Genomic DNA, 16,452 nt, shown 5'->3' on the forward strand with positions numbered 1-16,452 from the left:
TAAGTTTTCATTTGCTTTTTTCTTTGGACCTGCAGGTTCCCCTGGAAAACAAGTGGATAACTCAGCCAGCAATCAAGGAAATAACTTAGGGACCCCAACAAAGGCTGGAAAACTGAGCCATGCATTTAGAGATCCCCGGGCAGGGAGGAAAAGTGCAGAGGGACACATGACAAAAGGTGGTGAGGAGTCAGAGAGTGATTTTGAATCTGATCCTCCTTCTCCCAAGAGCAGTGAGGAAGAAGAAGAACAGGAGGATGAAGAAGTCTTGCATGGAGAAAATGGGGACTTCAATGATGACAATGATACAGAACCAGAGAATTTAGGCCACCGACCTCTCCTCATGGATTCTGAGGAAGAGGTGGAAGAAGAGGAGGAAGAAAAGCAGAGCTCTGATTCTGATTGTGACCGAACCAAGCAAAAATGTGTGGAAGGGCTCCTGAGCACTCGGTTCAGAGATGGTGTGGGCAGCAGTGAAATCACAGAGCCCAGTTCAGTGCCTATGTCCCTGCCTGAGGTGCCAACCACTCTGATCAACTCTGGCCAAGAATTTGACGTGTTTGGAGCTGTGCCCTTTTTCCCTCTGCAGCCTCAGGCAAGAGAGAAAGTGGACAAAGATGTTTCTTCTCAGGTGGCTTTTCCCAGCCAAGAGCAGGATGACTTTGATGTTTTCATAAAAGCTCCTTTCAGCAAAAAGGTGCCGCAGCGAGATGGGCAGGGGTCAGGAATGGAGCCTCTGCTCTCCCCCACCTCTCCACGGAGCGTGGATATCTTTGGTTGCACCCCATTTCAGCCGTCCCTTGTCCCCAAGTCTGCTGGGAGTAGACAGGACCTGTTTGGGCTGGTTCCGTTTGAGGAGATCACAGGCAGCCAGCAGCAGCAGCAGAAGGTGAAGCAGCAGCGGAACCTACAGAAGCTGTCTTCCCGCCAGAGGCGCATGAAGCAGGAGGTGTCCAAGAGCAATGGGAAGCGCCATCACGGCACCCCCACCAGCACAAAGAAGGGGCTAAAACCCAGCTACCGCACCCCGGAGCGCGCCCGCCGGCACAGGAAGGCTGGCCGCAGGGACTCCCAGAGCAGCAACGAGTTCCTGACCATCTCGGACTCCAAGGAGAACATCAGTGTGGCCTTGACCGACAGCAAGGATCGAGCCAACCCTCTGCAGACAGATGAGACGCTGCTGGATCCTTTTGGAGCCAAACCCTTCCACCCGCCGGAGCTGATGCGCCATGCCCAGCACCAGGGCTTTGGGGACAGCCGCGGGGACCACAGCAACGTCGTGGTGGCTGGCAGGCCAAGGCAGAGCTCCTTGCATGGGGCCGTTCACGGTGGGGATGGGCTGAAAACAGATGACTTTGGTGCAGTGCCCTTCACAGAGCTGGTGGTGCAGAGCACACAGAGCCAACCACAGCAGGCACTGGAGTTAGATCCCTTTGGAGCAGCTCCGTTCCCTTCTAAACAGTAGAGGCTTCCAATGGGTTCCCCCCTCTCCACCTCTCCAAGTCCCTTAATAAAGGTTTAGTGGAGTAATTTATATGGTTGAAATGCCAGGAGCCTGGGTTGTACAGCTTGTTCAGGCTGAGGAGGCAATGGCCTGCAGGCGTGATGGAGTTGCAAATAACAGCTAATTCTGATTTGGGTCTTTTTAACAAAAAGAGAAAAAAAAATCAGAAGTGTTGTTTCCTTATGTGAGATGGCTCCCAGAATGAAGTAAGGAATTGGATACGAATCTCTGTCACTGACTTGGGGCCCTGGGGCACATTATCATTGTGCACTTTGGTCTTGCCTTTCCATCCCTCTGCCATGTGCCCCAGTGGAGCAGAAGAGGCAGGGAGCACATGGAAAATGCTTCCTGTATGTATAGGAGGCTAATGAACTGCGGTGCTTCTTCGTGTCTCAGCAGACCTAAGAACCAAGACATACTGATATCCAGATTATGTGCTGGAAATAGCTAAGTCTTTGCTTCCTAGGTGAAAACTACCTTTATTAATCATAAAAATAAAGCAGCCACATCCTCAAGGGGCTGTGGCCCAGAATTCCAGAGCACAGCTATGGCTTGGGACCTTGCAGACATCTATGCAGTTGCAGAGATAAAAGGCAGATTATTTTTTTGTGTGCGTAAATGGTCAATTTTGAATATTTTTTTTAATAGTAAGTGCCATTAATGCAAAGTAGCAAACTGGAAATGTAGACTCAAAACTAAAGAAGCAGGTGATTTACTGATCTACGAGAAGCCTGAATGTGTGGGGGAGTGAGCCAGCAGGGACATGGCTGGGATTACAGCACTTTGGGAGACTCCTCAGCACACTGGAAGAGGGGCTGTCCTTGGGCACGTGGAGTGTTTCAGATGACTTGCGGAGTTGACTGTGAGGTACAGCCATTGGATTGGTTTGATTACAACTCGGGATTTGTGTCTGTTTTCCTCTTGGGTTTTGATTGAAAAGGAAAATGTGTCTTCTCTCAGACCTGTTGGTTTTTTACCACAACAGTTTTATAAAATGACTGTAACCTGATTTTCTTTTAAGGTTTGCTAAATGCACTGAGCTTTGGGGACGCTTCCTGCCCCGCCTGTGTTCCAGCAGGAGCTGGTGCCTGCCGGACCGCTGAGCTTCATTTCACCCCACGGAGCCTTTCGGGAAGGACCCCTGTCCTGCTGCCCAGGACCTCCAGGAGGTCCTCAGGTGATGGCAGGAGGTGTGAACACTGCTGAGTACAGGGTTTGCTTCCTGTGGTGCAGAAGCTGGTGGTGTGTGTAGGCAGGATGGACACTGTGTGCAGAGACAGTGCCCCTCAGGACAGCCCAGCCTGGCTTCCATGGCCATCCTCACAGGGACATGGAAAGAGGTGGCTTCTTGGCTTGTCTCACCTTTCTGTACTGCTCCACTGGAGGCTGAGGAGTGGGTAGCTGGCTGTTTGCACATGGGGGACTTCCCTATTTGTGGCCGGGTGTCCTCATGTGCCCCCTGTCACAGGTGAAGTGAAATATTCAGGGTTGTGAGCTTTTTTCCCCCGACGCCTCCTGCTGGATATGCAGAAGATCTGTGATCCTGAGATCTCACAGTGGGGGGATTTGGTCCCTTTCAGTAGTCACTGAAAACACATTGAAAACAAGTCACGTGACTCTTTTGGGATCAGTTTGATAAAATGCCCCCTAGGATGTGTGGGAGATTGCTTCCCTTAGCTCTGTAATCTGAACATAGCTCATAGTGATGGTGTACAGATAGCTACCTTCATCTTCCTCAGTTTCAGTTCTCACAGGGTATAAGTGGAATATTCCAGCTGTGCCTGCTTCAGGGTGCCTTTTCCAGGCTTAGGAGTTAAGCCCTTAGGAGATTGAGTAGAAATGTTTCAACACAGGACTTTCCAGGCTTTATTACTGCTCTTCTCACCTGTTTGGTGCCAAAGGCTGCAAGAAGCACATGCCAATTTTTGTAGCATTTCTGACACTCAGGTTAACAGTCTTTTTCCCTTTTTTTTTTCTCTGTGCATGTTTATTATGAGCTGCCTTTCTCAATGTCTTTCAGAGCTGTTACCTGCCTGAAGAGCTCTTGGAACACAGCGAGATGACAAATGGGGCAGTGAGGTGGACACAAAATGAGATGAAAACTGTGGTCCTAAATGTGGCTGGTCCTCGCCAAAGCCAGGCTGTTGCTGCCTTCCCAGTGGGAAAGCAACGGGAAGGGTTAACAATGCACATGGCCCTGGGGCTTGGCTCCAGGGCCCAGGAGGAGAGGTGAGGGCTGTTGGACATGCAGGGAGGAGGCTGGGCATTGACAGACTTGTGGTCAGAAGCAATCAGGTAAATTACACCCCAAGGCTCCAGGCTGGGGAGGGCTGCAGGGGGTTTGGCAGAGGGTCTCTATGTAGTTATATTGCAGCACATCAAAGCTGAAGGGAGAGATAAGGCAAAGGCAAGCTGCAGACCCCAGTGACTCTAGAGCTGCCACCAGTTATGGCCCATGATATTTGCCTCCTAATGGCCTTAACAAACCTGGGTCTTCATACTCAAGACACCAATCAGGTTTTTGCTTAAATTTACCTTTTTTTTTTTTTACCTTTTTTTCTTTTTTTTTTTTAGTTAGTTATTTTATCCTTTTTTTATGGTTGATGTGAGATTGGTGCACCCCGCTAAGCTTAAGCTTTTCCTGGTATATGTAGTTTATACACAACTGAAACCAAGTTTGGGGTTATTTACAGCCACTATCCACTATTCAAAGGAGGTGAAATGTGTGACTGTCAGGGAATGGGGTATCCTTTGCTTGTTTTCAGGGTGTGTGGATTGCAATGTAACCTTAGTTGAAATCAGGAAAGCCCTTGCTGCAGTAGACATGTACATGCTGCCTGTGGTAGCAAGAAGGCAAGGTAAGGAGTTGACACTTCCCTTCCATACAGAAATCCCAATGGGTTTTTACAGCTTCTCCTTCAGCATGCCGAGGGACTGAAACCACAGGCCTTTTAGGATCAGCTGCTGGAGACAGCGTCTGTCCCAAAGTCCTAAGAAGCACAACCACTTTGTGGCTGTGGTCATGGAAAGAAAAACCAGTTAGTTGTGTTTGCCTCCAGACTCAAAAGGCCCTTAGGTGTGTAATTAATACAATTAATGCTTTGGTTGTCCTGTGTGTGGCAGGGGGCTCTGTGAGCACCAGCGTCTGAAGAAGAAGCTTATAATCATTCTGGGTGTCCCAGTTAGTAAAACAAAGTACTGTGAAAATAAGTTGATATATTTGCTACTGTGAGAAAAAGAGTTTTATCTGGAGTTTTTTATACTATATTGTGTATTTTTATATATCTAAGGAGGATATATATAAAATATACACATGCTCGCACACATCACGTAGCCCTTGGAGTTGCTGTGGTGTTGGTAACCCAGCAGCCACAATCATGTTTGTGACTTGAGTGAATATGAGTTAAGCACCAAGGGTGGCTGCTGTGTTACTGTTCCATAGAGCTTATTTTGAAAGGAAATCAAGGAGATGGTGTGTATAGCTAAAGTTGTGACTGAGGCATCACCTACTATTAAAGAGCATAGAAACTATTTTTAAATTGCTGGCATTCAGCTTTCAAGTGCACTTGCCTGAACTACACTTCCATTTCTTGTTAGACTTGGAGTTTCTAAAGCTTTTTTGTGTACTACTAAAGCGAAAACTTTTAACTTTTTTTGTGAAGCTGATGTATATCATAAAACCCTTGGAGATGTTAAATAAAGGAACCTGGTTAACAGTGCCTTTGCAGGTCTCTTCAACACTGCATTGTGAAGTCTTTGTGTGTAGGCTTTAATTTACTCATTATAAGCAGTGCTGCTGCCGAATGACTTTGTAGCTGTCATGAAAGCACCTGTGACTCTCTTAAAACTGTTTTAAGTAGTTGTGTTTGCTGTCCAGTCATCCTGCTGTGCCCAAGCAGTTAAAAATCCTTCAGTTCAGTGTTAGTCCTTAAAGCCTTACTTGCAGAAAGATCATGTACAGTTCCCAATGCCACTGGACTGAGCTCTGCATTTCTGGATGTGGCTATAATGTGGTGTGAGCCCCTTCCTGCAGTTGTTTACTGGAGCAGGTTGTTTGAATGCTCCTGGTATTGATTTTACTCTTGGGTGAGCTGAAGTAAGAATGGGAATGGTCAAGAACAGATAGAGCAGCAGCAGGACTCCGTTAACAAGGAGTACTGGTAGTAGGCTGAAAAGCTGAGTTCATCAGCCAATTCAGCTAGAGAGTCTCCCCCAAAAATCCCTGTCTGTGGCACAAGTTCCATGGCTGAGCCATTGGACATCTACTGTTTTGCTGCATGAGAAGCAGGAATGATGTTACTCCAAGGAAAAAGCCAATGAACTGAAATTTATTTATAAGTTCAGTATGTACATCAAAGATCATCATGCAGTTTGATAAATTGTGTCAGGTAAAAATGTACAGCTTGGCAATCAGTTTCCTTATCTGGTGAAAACTGCTGGAGAAGTTAAGGGTTTCCATTATAAAAATACATTAGCAAATGCTAAAGTCAGTAATATTTCAGAGCACAGACACATTCCTGGGATATTACTGTACATATAACACTGGAAACAGACTTGTACACTTGCAAGTTCCTTGTCAGGCTTCAGTAGTAGTAATTAGTGCACTTGAAACTTGCTTGGCTGTCAAGTTAAAAATAATTAAAAAATCAGTGTTTACACTGAAAGGCTGAAAGCTCTGGGAGCTGAATCATTGATGCAGAGTCAGTTTTGCAATACTTGTTTCTGGAATTAAAAAAAATCAACAGAAAAGCACCAGAACCACCCTCTGCCCAGCACATCAGCAGGAGTTCCTATCCTGCCTTCTCCACGCCCAAGGTGTTCAGGTGCCTATCTGTAAGCTTCCACCTCCACTCCACATTTCCTTGGAAAACAAGTCCTGCTCCTCTGCCTTAGCCCAGAGGGAGGCAGCTTTGGGCAACTAACAGAGCCTGCCTGCCCTGGGACAGTCACTGCACAGAGCCAGCCTCTCCCAGTGGATTAGAGGGAAGCCCTTTCCACAAGGACACAGCCATGTAGGACTAGTCCCAAGAGCATCCTTGCCTCTAACCTGGAAGTCCAAAGGATTTCAATGCTGTTTTGAAGACTGGCACCTCTGGAGCTTAATGGTGCTGGGCTGCAGCTGCACAATAACCAGTGTATTTAATGGCTCCCTGGTGTTCATTTCTTAAGAGGCGGTTCCACAACACATCCTGAAACTCCAAGCAGCCTTGGCACTGTGGAAGGATTGTGACAGCCAGTCCTTTTGGGCAGCGGTGTCTGCGAGTGCAGTATCATGTTGCACACAGGGAAAGGCCAAAAGTCAGGGATCTGCATCCCCAGCAGGTTCCCTGATTGCAAAACAGCAACAAACGTGGAGACGCAGGCTTAGTGCTACTGCTGAAATTTTGAAATACTGATTCCAGATTATTGAAGGGGTCTAGAGAAATTTCTTCAAGCATTGGCACGACCACGACCCCCCTTGGGGGAGGTTATTTTTAAGATCTGCAGTGAAGATCTAGGTCTGCAGGATGTCATGTGATCTTATCTCCCAGAGAATGGGAAAGAGCTCATCCAGAGCAGGACACAAATCCACTGAATTCCAGTTCATACGTTCCTGTTCCAGTGCTGAAGTGTAAGCATGTCTTCCACCTAAAGGCTGAAGGATGCACAGTCCACAGGCCTGTGGTTTGGATCCAGGACCAGCTCCCACAGTTCCCACAATTTTACAGGCATGCTGCCAAGAGTGTTCTCCTAACTGTGCACACCCCCTGAAAACCTGGTGTGCAGGCCTGAGTATCCTTGGCTGAGCCGTTCATGTCTGCCAAGCAACAAAACATCCTGCTGGGATCTGCGTGCCAAGTTAGCTCAGCATCCTGCTGTCCCGCTCCAGGAAGAGCTGTTTGGTACTCGACTGCAGGGCAGGAACTGGCTGAGAAGGAAATGCCCCTCCGACCCCAGGCCGTATTGCTCTGTTTACCAAAGCTTGCAGTAACAGTCTGTCCCGGCAAGGGGTTAACAGTCCAGGAGTCAGGAAAGGAACTGCCTCAGTCCTTGACAGCACAGCTCTTCACATGAGGTCCAGACCCTCAGAGTCACAAATCCTCTTGTGCTGCTTCTGAAATAGAGCAGGGAAACGAGGTAAATCACTGTGCATATGTAATTTGCAACTCATCTGGTTTCCACAACATCCAGATCAATGCTAAGCAGACTGAAAACCTGACAAAAGCCTGAGGAAAAGGCTACTTAAGGACAAGTACTAATGATGGTTTGAGACTACTCAGATTGTGACACAGAGCTGGAAGGGATCTGGCAGGGCTAAGTCCAGCCTGCTCTAAAACTGCTCAAGGGCCCAGCAGCTGCACAAAGCCTCATCCAGTGCAGCAGCACAGGTGAGCAGAGTGCCTGGCATCACATCCCTGCTTTTTATTTGCACCACTCAGGACCTACTCTGGGGCAGCAACCTGAGGTTCAGGCCAGCATTCCCGAAGCCTCTGGTTAGAGTATCCTGTTCCCTGAGGATGGCAACAGCCGTACCTTGGCTCACAAGTCCGTGCTGTACTCGGGGCAGGGCTTGCTGTGTCGGTACTGCATGATGTACACTGTGGACTGGTGCCACCAATACAGCATCACCACTGCCAGGATGTGCCACACTTGGTGGCTTGAGCCGAGGTAGTTCAGCTGGCCTGTGGGGGAGAACAGGGACATAGAGTTCAGCTGTTAAATTTGGCCACAACATATGCAGTGCAATCAGCAGTCTCCTGCAGAGCTCCGCCACACCCCGCCCTTGAGGGGTGACAGGGAAAGTTCTTTAACGAACTTGATGGAAGTTGTCTGCCTCATCCCACTTTTTTACTCTGCATGGGAACACTGCATGCGGAACATGGTCAGCCTGTCCTCTCCCAGGAAGTTCAGGACCCACAGCAAGGACTGTGACGCTGTAGGAAGCTCAAATGCAGAAAAGAAAACAGCCAGAAGATAATTTCCTACCTGGGAAGTATCTTTCTGGAACTTTGGAAATATAGAAGAGAAAAGCTACAGCAGCGATGAAGTACATGACAAATACCCGCGGAGCAAACTCCTGCAAAAGAAAAGGAAGCTCTCCTATTCTGTTAGAAGGCAAAAACAGAAAAAAAAAGTTCCTAAAGATAAAAAAGGAAAAGGCACGACAACACCGAATCTTCCTTCCCTGCCTGTGTTAGCTGTGCACAAATCCAATGGGGACGCACATGCCAAACTCTGGGAAAGCCTGAGTGGGAAGAAACTCTTTTATTCCAGCCTCTTGCTTCTACACGCAAGCTACTCAGTTCAGCCGACAGCAGACAGAACATGTGTCTGTGAAAGGTCACCTGCCAAGCCCCTGAGCCTGCACAGGACAGCCAGGGTGAGGGACACTGCACTGCACATCCCACTTATGCTGGGATCCCAGCTGCTGCACACAGGACTGCTCACAGTGGGTGGTCAATAACCAGCAACTCAGCCACCAGGTGGATCTTGTTAGCAGAATGTTTTGTTACCAAAAGTGGGCCATTTTTCTGAAGTATCGAAACAAAATGTGAACTGTAGACACCACCCTGTTATCCCAGGGGAAGCCAGATGGGGAAGCGTCGGGGTACAACTGCTACAGATGATTTTCAGTGTGAAATGTCCTGTATAAAGGCCACATCTATTTCCAAGTAGTGCTCTGCCACATTCCACAGCAGCTCTGGACTGGGCTGAACCCTCACCCCAGGGGACAGCCATCCATCCAGGCCAGCTCAGGAGTGTGCAGTTTGTGCTCACTATGAAAAGGAAGCATTTCCTTCAGCACCATCAGGTGTGTTGCTGGGCAACTGCAGTGATTTCAGGGTGGTTCATACCGGGGCACATTAGACTGCCTTTGGCTGTACTGGGCTGCTGCTTTCACAGCATAATTCCAAGAGATGAAACAAACAGCAAAATAGTAACATGAAAGAGCTGTTAGAGGGGGATTGTGTGGGAGACAGAGGGCTGAGCAGGTAAATGATGATTTCTGCTGCCATCCTGGGGAACAGAAGAGGAGACAAATAATCATCCCATCATCCCAGTGTCTCCTGGTTGCCCTCTGGAACTGTGGAGGCGGCCAGCCCTGAGCACTCATGCAGCCTGACAGGCTCCTTCCTGCTCCACAGACACCTCAGCCCCTGGCCCTGGCAAGGGTGCGGTCTGCCCACACAGGCTGCTCTGTGCCCAGGCGCAGACACAGCTGGATCCTGCATTCCTCTCCTCCATGCAGCTTTAGGGCAGCACAAGACAATGAAGCTTCCCAGGCTGTCTATCCCCTCTCAACACACTTCTCGGTGTTCCCATATGGATGGTATCAACCAAAAGAATTCTGTCCTTAGAAGGATTTTAACTCCTCTTCCTTCCCCGTTGTTTCCACAAGTGTAAGAGAACTCAAGGAAGATGGCAAGTGAAAAGCAAAAGGGAATCTTATTTCCTTATTTTTTTTTTACCTGTACAATGGATGCACCGACGCCGCCATTGAGCCAAACCCAGTGGATGGTGGGAATGATTCCGTAGCCAGACACGGAGCAGAAGATGATGGAACGCAGCCTGTGCCACTGCTGTGTGAGGTAACTGGGGTGGATCTGAGCAAAAAACACTGCCAGGATCATGGCCAGCACAGTGATCAAATACACCTGGCGCCAGTACTGAGGGCAGAAAGAAACAAAGGCAAGTTTTCGGAGTGCAAAAATCAGCTCTGGGCAGAAGGTTTCAGTGACCTCACCCTGTCCCTGCTGCGAGCACCAGCCATGGGTCTGAGTGCAAGGCCTTGTGCTTGTCAGCTGGCACTGAGGGGAGGAGACTCTGTTCCTGGGGGGCACCTGGTACCACATCCTTCATTCCAAGCACTTCCTGCACCAAATGTTTTCAATGCACCTGTGCCTCACCAGCCCAGTTCAGCTCCTGGACAGCCATGTCCATGGCAGGCCTTGGGAGGGAACTCATTAGATGGAAGGAAAACAAGGTTGTTTCTGCCTCACAGCAGCTACCTCGTGGGCAATGCTGTTTGAATAAAATATCTGTGATGGGGCACATCCCATGACCAGCCTCAGGCACTGGATACAGGTAGGACCTGTAAAGTTTCCCTGTCTTGAGAGAAATTTAAATATTTTCCTGAGGCTTGTGCAATCAACAGCTGGAAAGGAAAACCTGCATTTGCCTGTCTCTTCAGCAGAGTTCTGCTGAGGTCAGAGGGGCGTGTTCCAGTTCCCATCCCTGCCTCCCAACTCCTGTTCTCTTTGGACACCTGCACTGAACCCCCTTCGTGCAGCACAGAAACTACAGTGAGACCACACGAACTAAGCCCTACAAGGACATGTGTTCCTGACTCACATTACTGCAGTAGAAAGCATAGAACACGCCTGACACGTAGCAGCCCAGGATCCCAATGGAAATGCCTGCGTAATCCAGCGCCATCCAGCGCCGGCTGGTCTTCTCGGAGCGGTGGCAGCAGAACAGGTGGTATCCTACTGAGCAAAGCATACAGACCTACACAGAGGGCCAGAGGAGGCGGGTTAATTCCTTACAAAGGAGCAGGGAGCACAGCAAGATTCAGCCCTGCAGCTGGAGCAGGCACCTGGCCCATGACCCACCTTGGTGCAGGCACTTGTGATCCCTGCCAGCCGGCCATAAAGCTTCTCTGGCAGGAGAAGAAGGACGCTGCAAACCATGGTAACCAGTTGTACAAGTAACACACGTGGGCTCCTGAGGCTGAGGGAGCTGACAGTGCTCCAGGGAGACACATCCGCACCAGTACAGGGGGAGGATGAATTCTGCTGGGCCAAAGTGGCCCAGGCAGAGCCCAAAGCTCAACTCTGCCTTGACTGCCCAGCACCCACTGTGTGCCTTGACTGAGGGAACACACAGAAATTTAACTCTTAGGCACAGGCTGCTTGTTTGTTCCTTAAGGCTGGCTTAAAATCTTTTCCCTGAGAAGTGTTTGGCCTTCTGCAGGAGCAGGGAGGAGCACTAAAGCCACTTGTGGCTGTACAAAGGCATCCTGTACCCTGCAGAGAACACAAACGGAGCTCTCTGTGCTCTCACAAGGACAGCGTGCTGCACAGGAGCTCCACCGGAGACATGCCTCAAGTCTGCTGTGTGCAGATTTCTCTGACAAGTAAGAAGCGAGGCCACCAGCCCTCCTGCCCTTGCCGACCATCAGGCCACGGCTGATCCCTGTGCTCCGGTGCTCGGCCCTGTCCAGCAGCACCTGGAGCTGCCTCAAACTGCGGAACCTCTGGGACAGGGACACGGCCTGGACAAACGCACTCGTTTACCACTACCACGGACTCTCTCCTATGCCAGCTGCGTTCAGCTTCCCCCGGCTGACTACAGGTCAGATCCAGCCCAACCGCGGCGGCTTTTACCCCGAGCAGCGATGCCGCTGAGCCCTTGCTGTCCCCGCGCAGCGGGAGGGGTTCGGCCCCGCCGGCAGCCGGCGCCCACCTGGAAGCAGAAGAGGCAGACGGAGCAGATGACGAAATCCTCGCGGGAGGCGCCGGCCGCCGGCAGCACGGCCGTCAGGTCGTAGATGCCCAGCGTGAAGAAGAGCAGGAAGCCGAGCAGGTGGCTCCAGATGTTGACGGTCTCGTTGGAGAGGATGAAGAGGCTGGGGGAGAGGAGACACAAGGCGGGGTAGGGGTGAGCGGCGGCGGGGCCGAGGGACGCCCGGGGCCGCGGGGCGCGCTCACCTCTTGATGCAGAGGCGGGAGGGCAGGTAGGCGCGGTATCCATCGGTGATGTAGGGGTTGTCCTTTAGGAACACCGGGATCTGCTCGTACGTGTACAGCCGGATGCCGCGGGGCACCAGCACCGGCCAGTACTGGTAGCTGCCCAGCTCGATGTAGTGCGCGCTGCGCAGCAGCTTCTGGTGCATCCTGCCCACCGCCGCATCGGACCACCCCAAGCCGCCCTCACGGGCCGGGGGCCGGGATCGGGATGGGGATGAGGATCGGGAGCGGCGCCGGGAATGGCTGTGGTGACGTCACCGCACGGCGCCCGCCGATGGCGTCACTGCGCGGCTCCGCCCCGTCCTGTGGCGGCAATGACCGCGAGGGGGCGCCGAGAGCCGCCTCAGCTCCCTCAGAGCCGCCGGGTGCGCTCGGAGCTCCGGAGCCCTCAGGGCGCCTCGGACTCATCAGATCTGCGGGACACCTCAGCGGCCTCGGACCCGCCGGAGCGCCCCGGGGCGCCTCAGAGCACTCAGACCTCCGGGACCTCTGAGCCGTCCGACTCCTGGGATCCCTCAGAGCCCTCAAACCCCCGGGACCCCCGCAGGACCCCTCAGACCTCCGGGATCCTCCGAGGCGCCTTGGAGTCCTAAGATCCCCGCGGTGCCTCAGAGCCCTCACGCCCCCGGGGCCGCTCAGAGCCCTCAGATCTCTGAAAACCCCCGGGGCGCCTTGGACTCCTCAGATCCTTGAGGTATCTTAGACCCTTCAGACCAGCGGGACCCCCTGAGGTGCCTCAGACTCCCGGGATCCCTCAGAGCCCTCAGACCCAGTCGGGGTCCCCCAGGGGTCCCCCAGCCGAGGGGTGCCTCAGACTCCTCAGACCTCCTGGAGTCCTCAGAGTCCCTCAGACCTTCAGAACCGCCCCTCCTCCCCCCCCACCAGGGCACCTCAGAGCCCTCAGACCTCTGGGACCCCCTGAGATGCCTTGGACTCCTCAGACCCCAGGGTGCCTCAGACCCCTCAGACCTGGGACTCCTCAGAGCTCTCAGACCCTCAGGACCCTCTGAGACACCCTGGGGTGCCTCAATCCTTCTGGGACCCCTCAGACTTCCAGGATCCCCTCAGGTACCTTCGACCTGGGGTGCCTCAGAGTCTTCAGACCTTCCAGGACTCCTCAGAACCTCTGAACCCACAGGGACCCCCTGGGGGCCCCTTGCACCCTTCAGCCCTCCGAAACAACTGAGACGTGCCTTTGGGCCAGTCAGGCGTTCCTCTCAGGTAGGCCTGAGGCTGCAAACCTCAGTGACAGAGGCCAGGAACACACTTGTCAGGTCAAACAACACTGAGGGCTGTCATTCCCGGTGGGAATTGCAATTACACTGTGCAAGGGCAATGTCTGGTTAATTTGAGATCATGATTGCTAGCATTTTGGGGGTTTCCCTGTGTACTCTGTGAAGTAACAAAAAAGTCTTAGTAGTGAGAAAGATTCTTCCAAAAGTTTACTTTTAGTGGGTTTTTTTTTGCTAATTAAAAGAATAAAAAAAAGAACAACAACAAAAAAAAGGAAAAAAAGTAGTGGGGGTAAAGCAGTAATTCCCCAGGTATAATAATAACACTTTTGTTTCAATGTTGCAGACGAGCATGCCACAGGGTAATCCTGGTTCACCTGGCCCTCCCTGCCAGTTCTGTGCTGGGAAGGCCCCTGCAAAGGTTTTTGGTCTCATTAAACCAAACAATGTGAGGAGTGCGCAGGGTTGTCCTATGGCACAGATGTGTCATGTGAAGTAAAAGATGGGGATGATGGGAGGTTAAAATCCACACTGACAGTCAAGGCCAGGTGTTCAACAGAACCAGCTGTGCTGTGTCACCCCCGGATTTGTGTTATGCCATTTGGTTCCCCAAATTAAGGTGGATTTGGTCAGCAACAGCTCTTGAATATTTGCACCGATCAATCATTCACTGAGATTTCTTCCTGTGTCCTTAGAGCGCTGTTGCTCCTGCCCCTTCAGACCTGCCTCCTCCCTCCTGCTCAGCTGAACTGTGTGCTGGGTACCTTTTCCCCCTCATGTAACCCCAGGAGTTTCTCAGAGGAATCCTGTTCACAATAATAATTGAGCAGGCTTAGCTTTAATATACTTGCTTGTGTTTCTACTTCCTGGGATGTATTTGAAGCCTGACTCGGAATGGTTCATTCCTGTTTTACTCAGTTTCTGTTTCCTGTTCCGTACTGCTTCTCTGGTTCAGGATTTCCCATTCACCCAAGCTTTCCACTAATGAGGTTAGTGAGACTAATTTAGGAAGGAAGCACAGAGAGAAGGCACTCTGCGGGGGGACCCTCAGCCGTAGCTGAGCCCCAGATCTCAGTCAGCTGGGGGAAAACTGTGTCTGCTCCTGCCAGCTCCCACTCACACACCCAGGGATTTCTTGTTTGCTCCAGAGTCAGACCACTTTCGTCAAGCCAAAGGGTGATCAGAAAGTTGATACGGAGTTGAAAACCTTAATTAATCTTAATTGTCCATTGTCTCATTAGCTTACTGAGAACATTATACCTGTAAAAAGCACTTTGGTTCTAAGCCCAGTGCAATTTAAATGAACTCCCGAGTGCTTCAAGGGGTTCAGTCAGAAGAAATCGGCGCTGACAGCACTTTTTTTTTTCCCTTAAGAAGCTTTAATTGGCTGTTAAGTTAGAGCTTTGAAGCTTTGATAGGAGGAGTGTTATAGGTTAAATTAATAGGGGAAATTGAGAAACAATTAGGGCAGCTTCAAATTACTCACACTATTTATTTTGAGTATATTGAACAATTGTGTTGTATGTGTAAGGGATTGAAATTAGCCATCTGTGTGAGGTAGCTTTGACCTAAATTGACCTTCCTGGGTAAGTAAATAGCTTGCCCTAATTCCTACACTGCATCTCAAATTTTACTCGAATTTTACGTGGCAGATAAGATTAATTGGGAGGAAAGATGAATGCACTTGAGAGTTCCATAATCTTTTCTGTTGGGACTGGAGTCAGCTGTGCAGATAGAGGTAGGGAAGCCTTTCAGAGAGGTGGCTGAGGAGGTCACCCAGGAGCCGAACTGTCCCTGCCTGCTGAGGAGCACACTGAGAGCAGGGAGCTCCGGGGCACTGCAGGTTGTGCCCAGAGCGGAGGAATGGACGGCGCCCCCAGCAAGGAGCCGCGACCTGACCCTGGGCTCGGGGCTCTGCGGCTCCGGAAGGGTGACCAGGCACTCCCAGACTGCAAGAGCCCATGGCTCAGCAGGAAGCTCCCAGACTCTGGGCGCTCAGCCGGGGAGGTGATAAACGCCTGGGGAATCCTTTGTCCCCGGGCCTTCCCGAGGCACCACCCCAAGCTGCTACTGTGCGTCTGCACCACATTTAAATTATTTAGGGAACAAGCCGTGTGGGGCTCTGCCGCTGGAAACCTAGAGCCGAGCTGGTAAGGAAACCTTGCCGGTTGGACTGTGTGGGATCCCAGGATCTGTTTGCTCCATTTATGCTCTGGTTTTCCGGGGGAAGAACAATGATCCCAAATATCTGAAATATTGGTGGCAGAATGTGAGCAAACCCCAAAGCGGTTCAAGTTTAAAACTGAAAGGGTGGAAATATTTTCGCTGCTGATTTTTGAGGCATTGAAACTGGTTTTTCCGCCTCGCTCATGCCCAGCTCTCCCTGCAGGTGACAGCCTTGCTCCACGCTACCGCCCGTCCTGCCGCTACACCTGGGCCTGCCTCCCGCCGGCTGCCTTGTCGTCCTCACCCTCATTCCGTAGAGTTCGGGGCTGGCCCCGGCGGGGCCGGGCCTTGCACACCCCTAGCAGTGCGCATCGGGGTGGTGCTGGCGTTCCTAAAGTTGCCATGGCTGCCAGTTTGGCCCTCTTCTGAAGTGCCAGGCATAATGCCTCCTCTTGAGTTTTGTTCGGGGGCTTTTCACGTTACAAGGAAATGGGAGGTGCTCTGGGACTCCTTTCCCCACTGCTGGAATCCGCTGCTCTGGGAGAATTCAGCTTGCTCTGAGTTTTCCAGAAAAGACAGATTAGAGCCCAGGAATTAAACCTTATATCAGGCTGCCTTAGTTAGGAAAGTGCACCTGGGAGTGTTGACAGAAGGCACTGCATGTCTTCCTTTGCATTGTGTCTACAGCAGTGTTGGTGGATAGCTCAGGGTTTCTTTGCCTGTGATAAACACAACTGTGTTTTCCCTGGGGACAGGAAGCAGGAGGGATATACTGGCATGCTGTGTGCAGCAATTTGGCAAAACTTGTGGATGAAGTACAGGC

General features: G+C 51.1%; 2 protein-coding genes across 6 annotated transcripts in view; one reads left to right on the top strand and one right to left on the bottom strand.

Annotated features, from left to right (window-relative positions):
- Positions 1-5,233, top strand: part of BMP2K (BMP2 inducible kinase) — a 49,971-nt gene extending 44,738 nt beyond the window's left edge. The window contains exons 16-17 of one of the 3 annotated variants that reach the window (XR_008430343.1): positions 36-2,368; positions 2,523-5,233. Coding sequence is in view for 1 of the 3 variants with exons in the window: in XM_053939870.1 (XP_053795845.1) it covers positions 36-1,462 (1,427 nt within the window). In the remaining 2 variants the exon portion in view is untranslated. Of the gene's footprint in view, positions 1-35 lie in introns of all 3 variants that reach the window. The other 2 variants (XR_008430344.1, XM_053939870.1) reach the window with 2 other exon arrangements.
- A 2,275-nt stretch (positions 5,234-7,508) lies between these two features.
- On the bottom strand, positions 7,509-13,833 carry PAQR3 (progestin and adipoQ receptor family member 3). Of its 3 annotated transcripts, XM_053939871.1 has the most exons (7): positions 12,193-13,832; positions 11,948-12,110; positions 10,835-10,990; positions 9,952-10,149; positions 8,468-8,558; positions 8,015-8,163; positions 7,509-7,595 (listed from the first exon to the last, which is right to left on the bottom strand). In XM_053939871.1, the coding sequence occupies exons 1-6, from the start codon at positions 12,375-12,377 to the stop codon at positions 8,021-8,023; spliced, it is 936 nt and encodes a 311-aa protein (XP_053795846.1). In that variant the 5' UTR covers positions 12,378-13,832; the 3' UTR covers positions 7,509-7,595; positions 8,015-8,020. The 3 variants fall into 3 exon arrangements, with proteins under 3 accessions (XP_053795846.1, XP_053795847.1, XP_053795848.1); XM_053939872.1 differs by lacking the exon at positions 10,835-10,990 and having other exon boundaries at positions 12,193-13,833; XM_053939873.1 differs by lacking the exons at positions 11,948-12,110; positions 12,193-13,832 and adding an exon at positions 11,095-11,938.
- Positions 13,834-16,452: the final 2,619 nt, after the last annotated feature.

This window comes from Vidua chalybeata, chromosome 4 (genome assembly GCF_026979565.1).
Source record: "Vidua chalybeata isolate OUT-0048 chromosome 4, bVidCha1 merged haplotype, whole genome shotgun sequence".
NCBI lineage: Eukaryota > Metazoa > Chordata > Aves > Passeriformes > Viduidae > Vidua > Vidua chalybeata.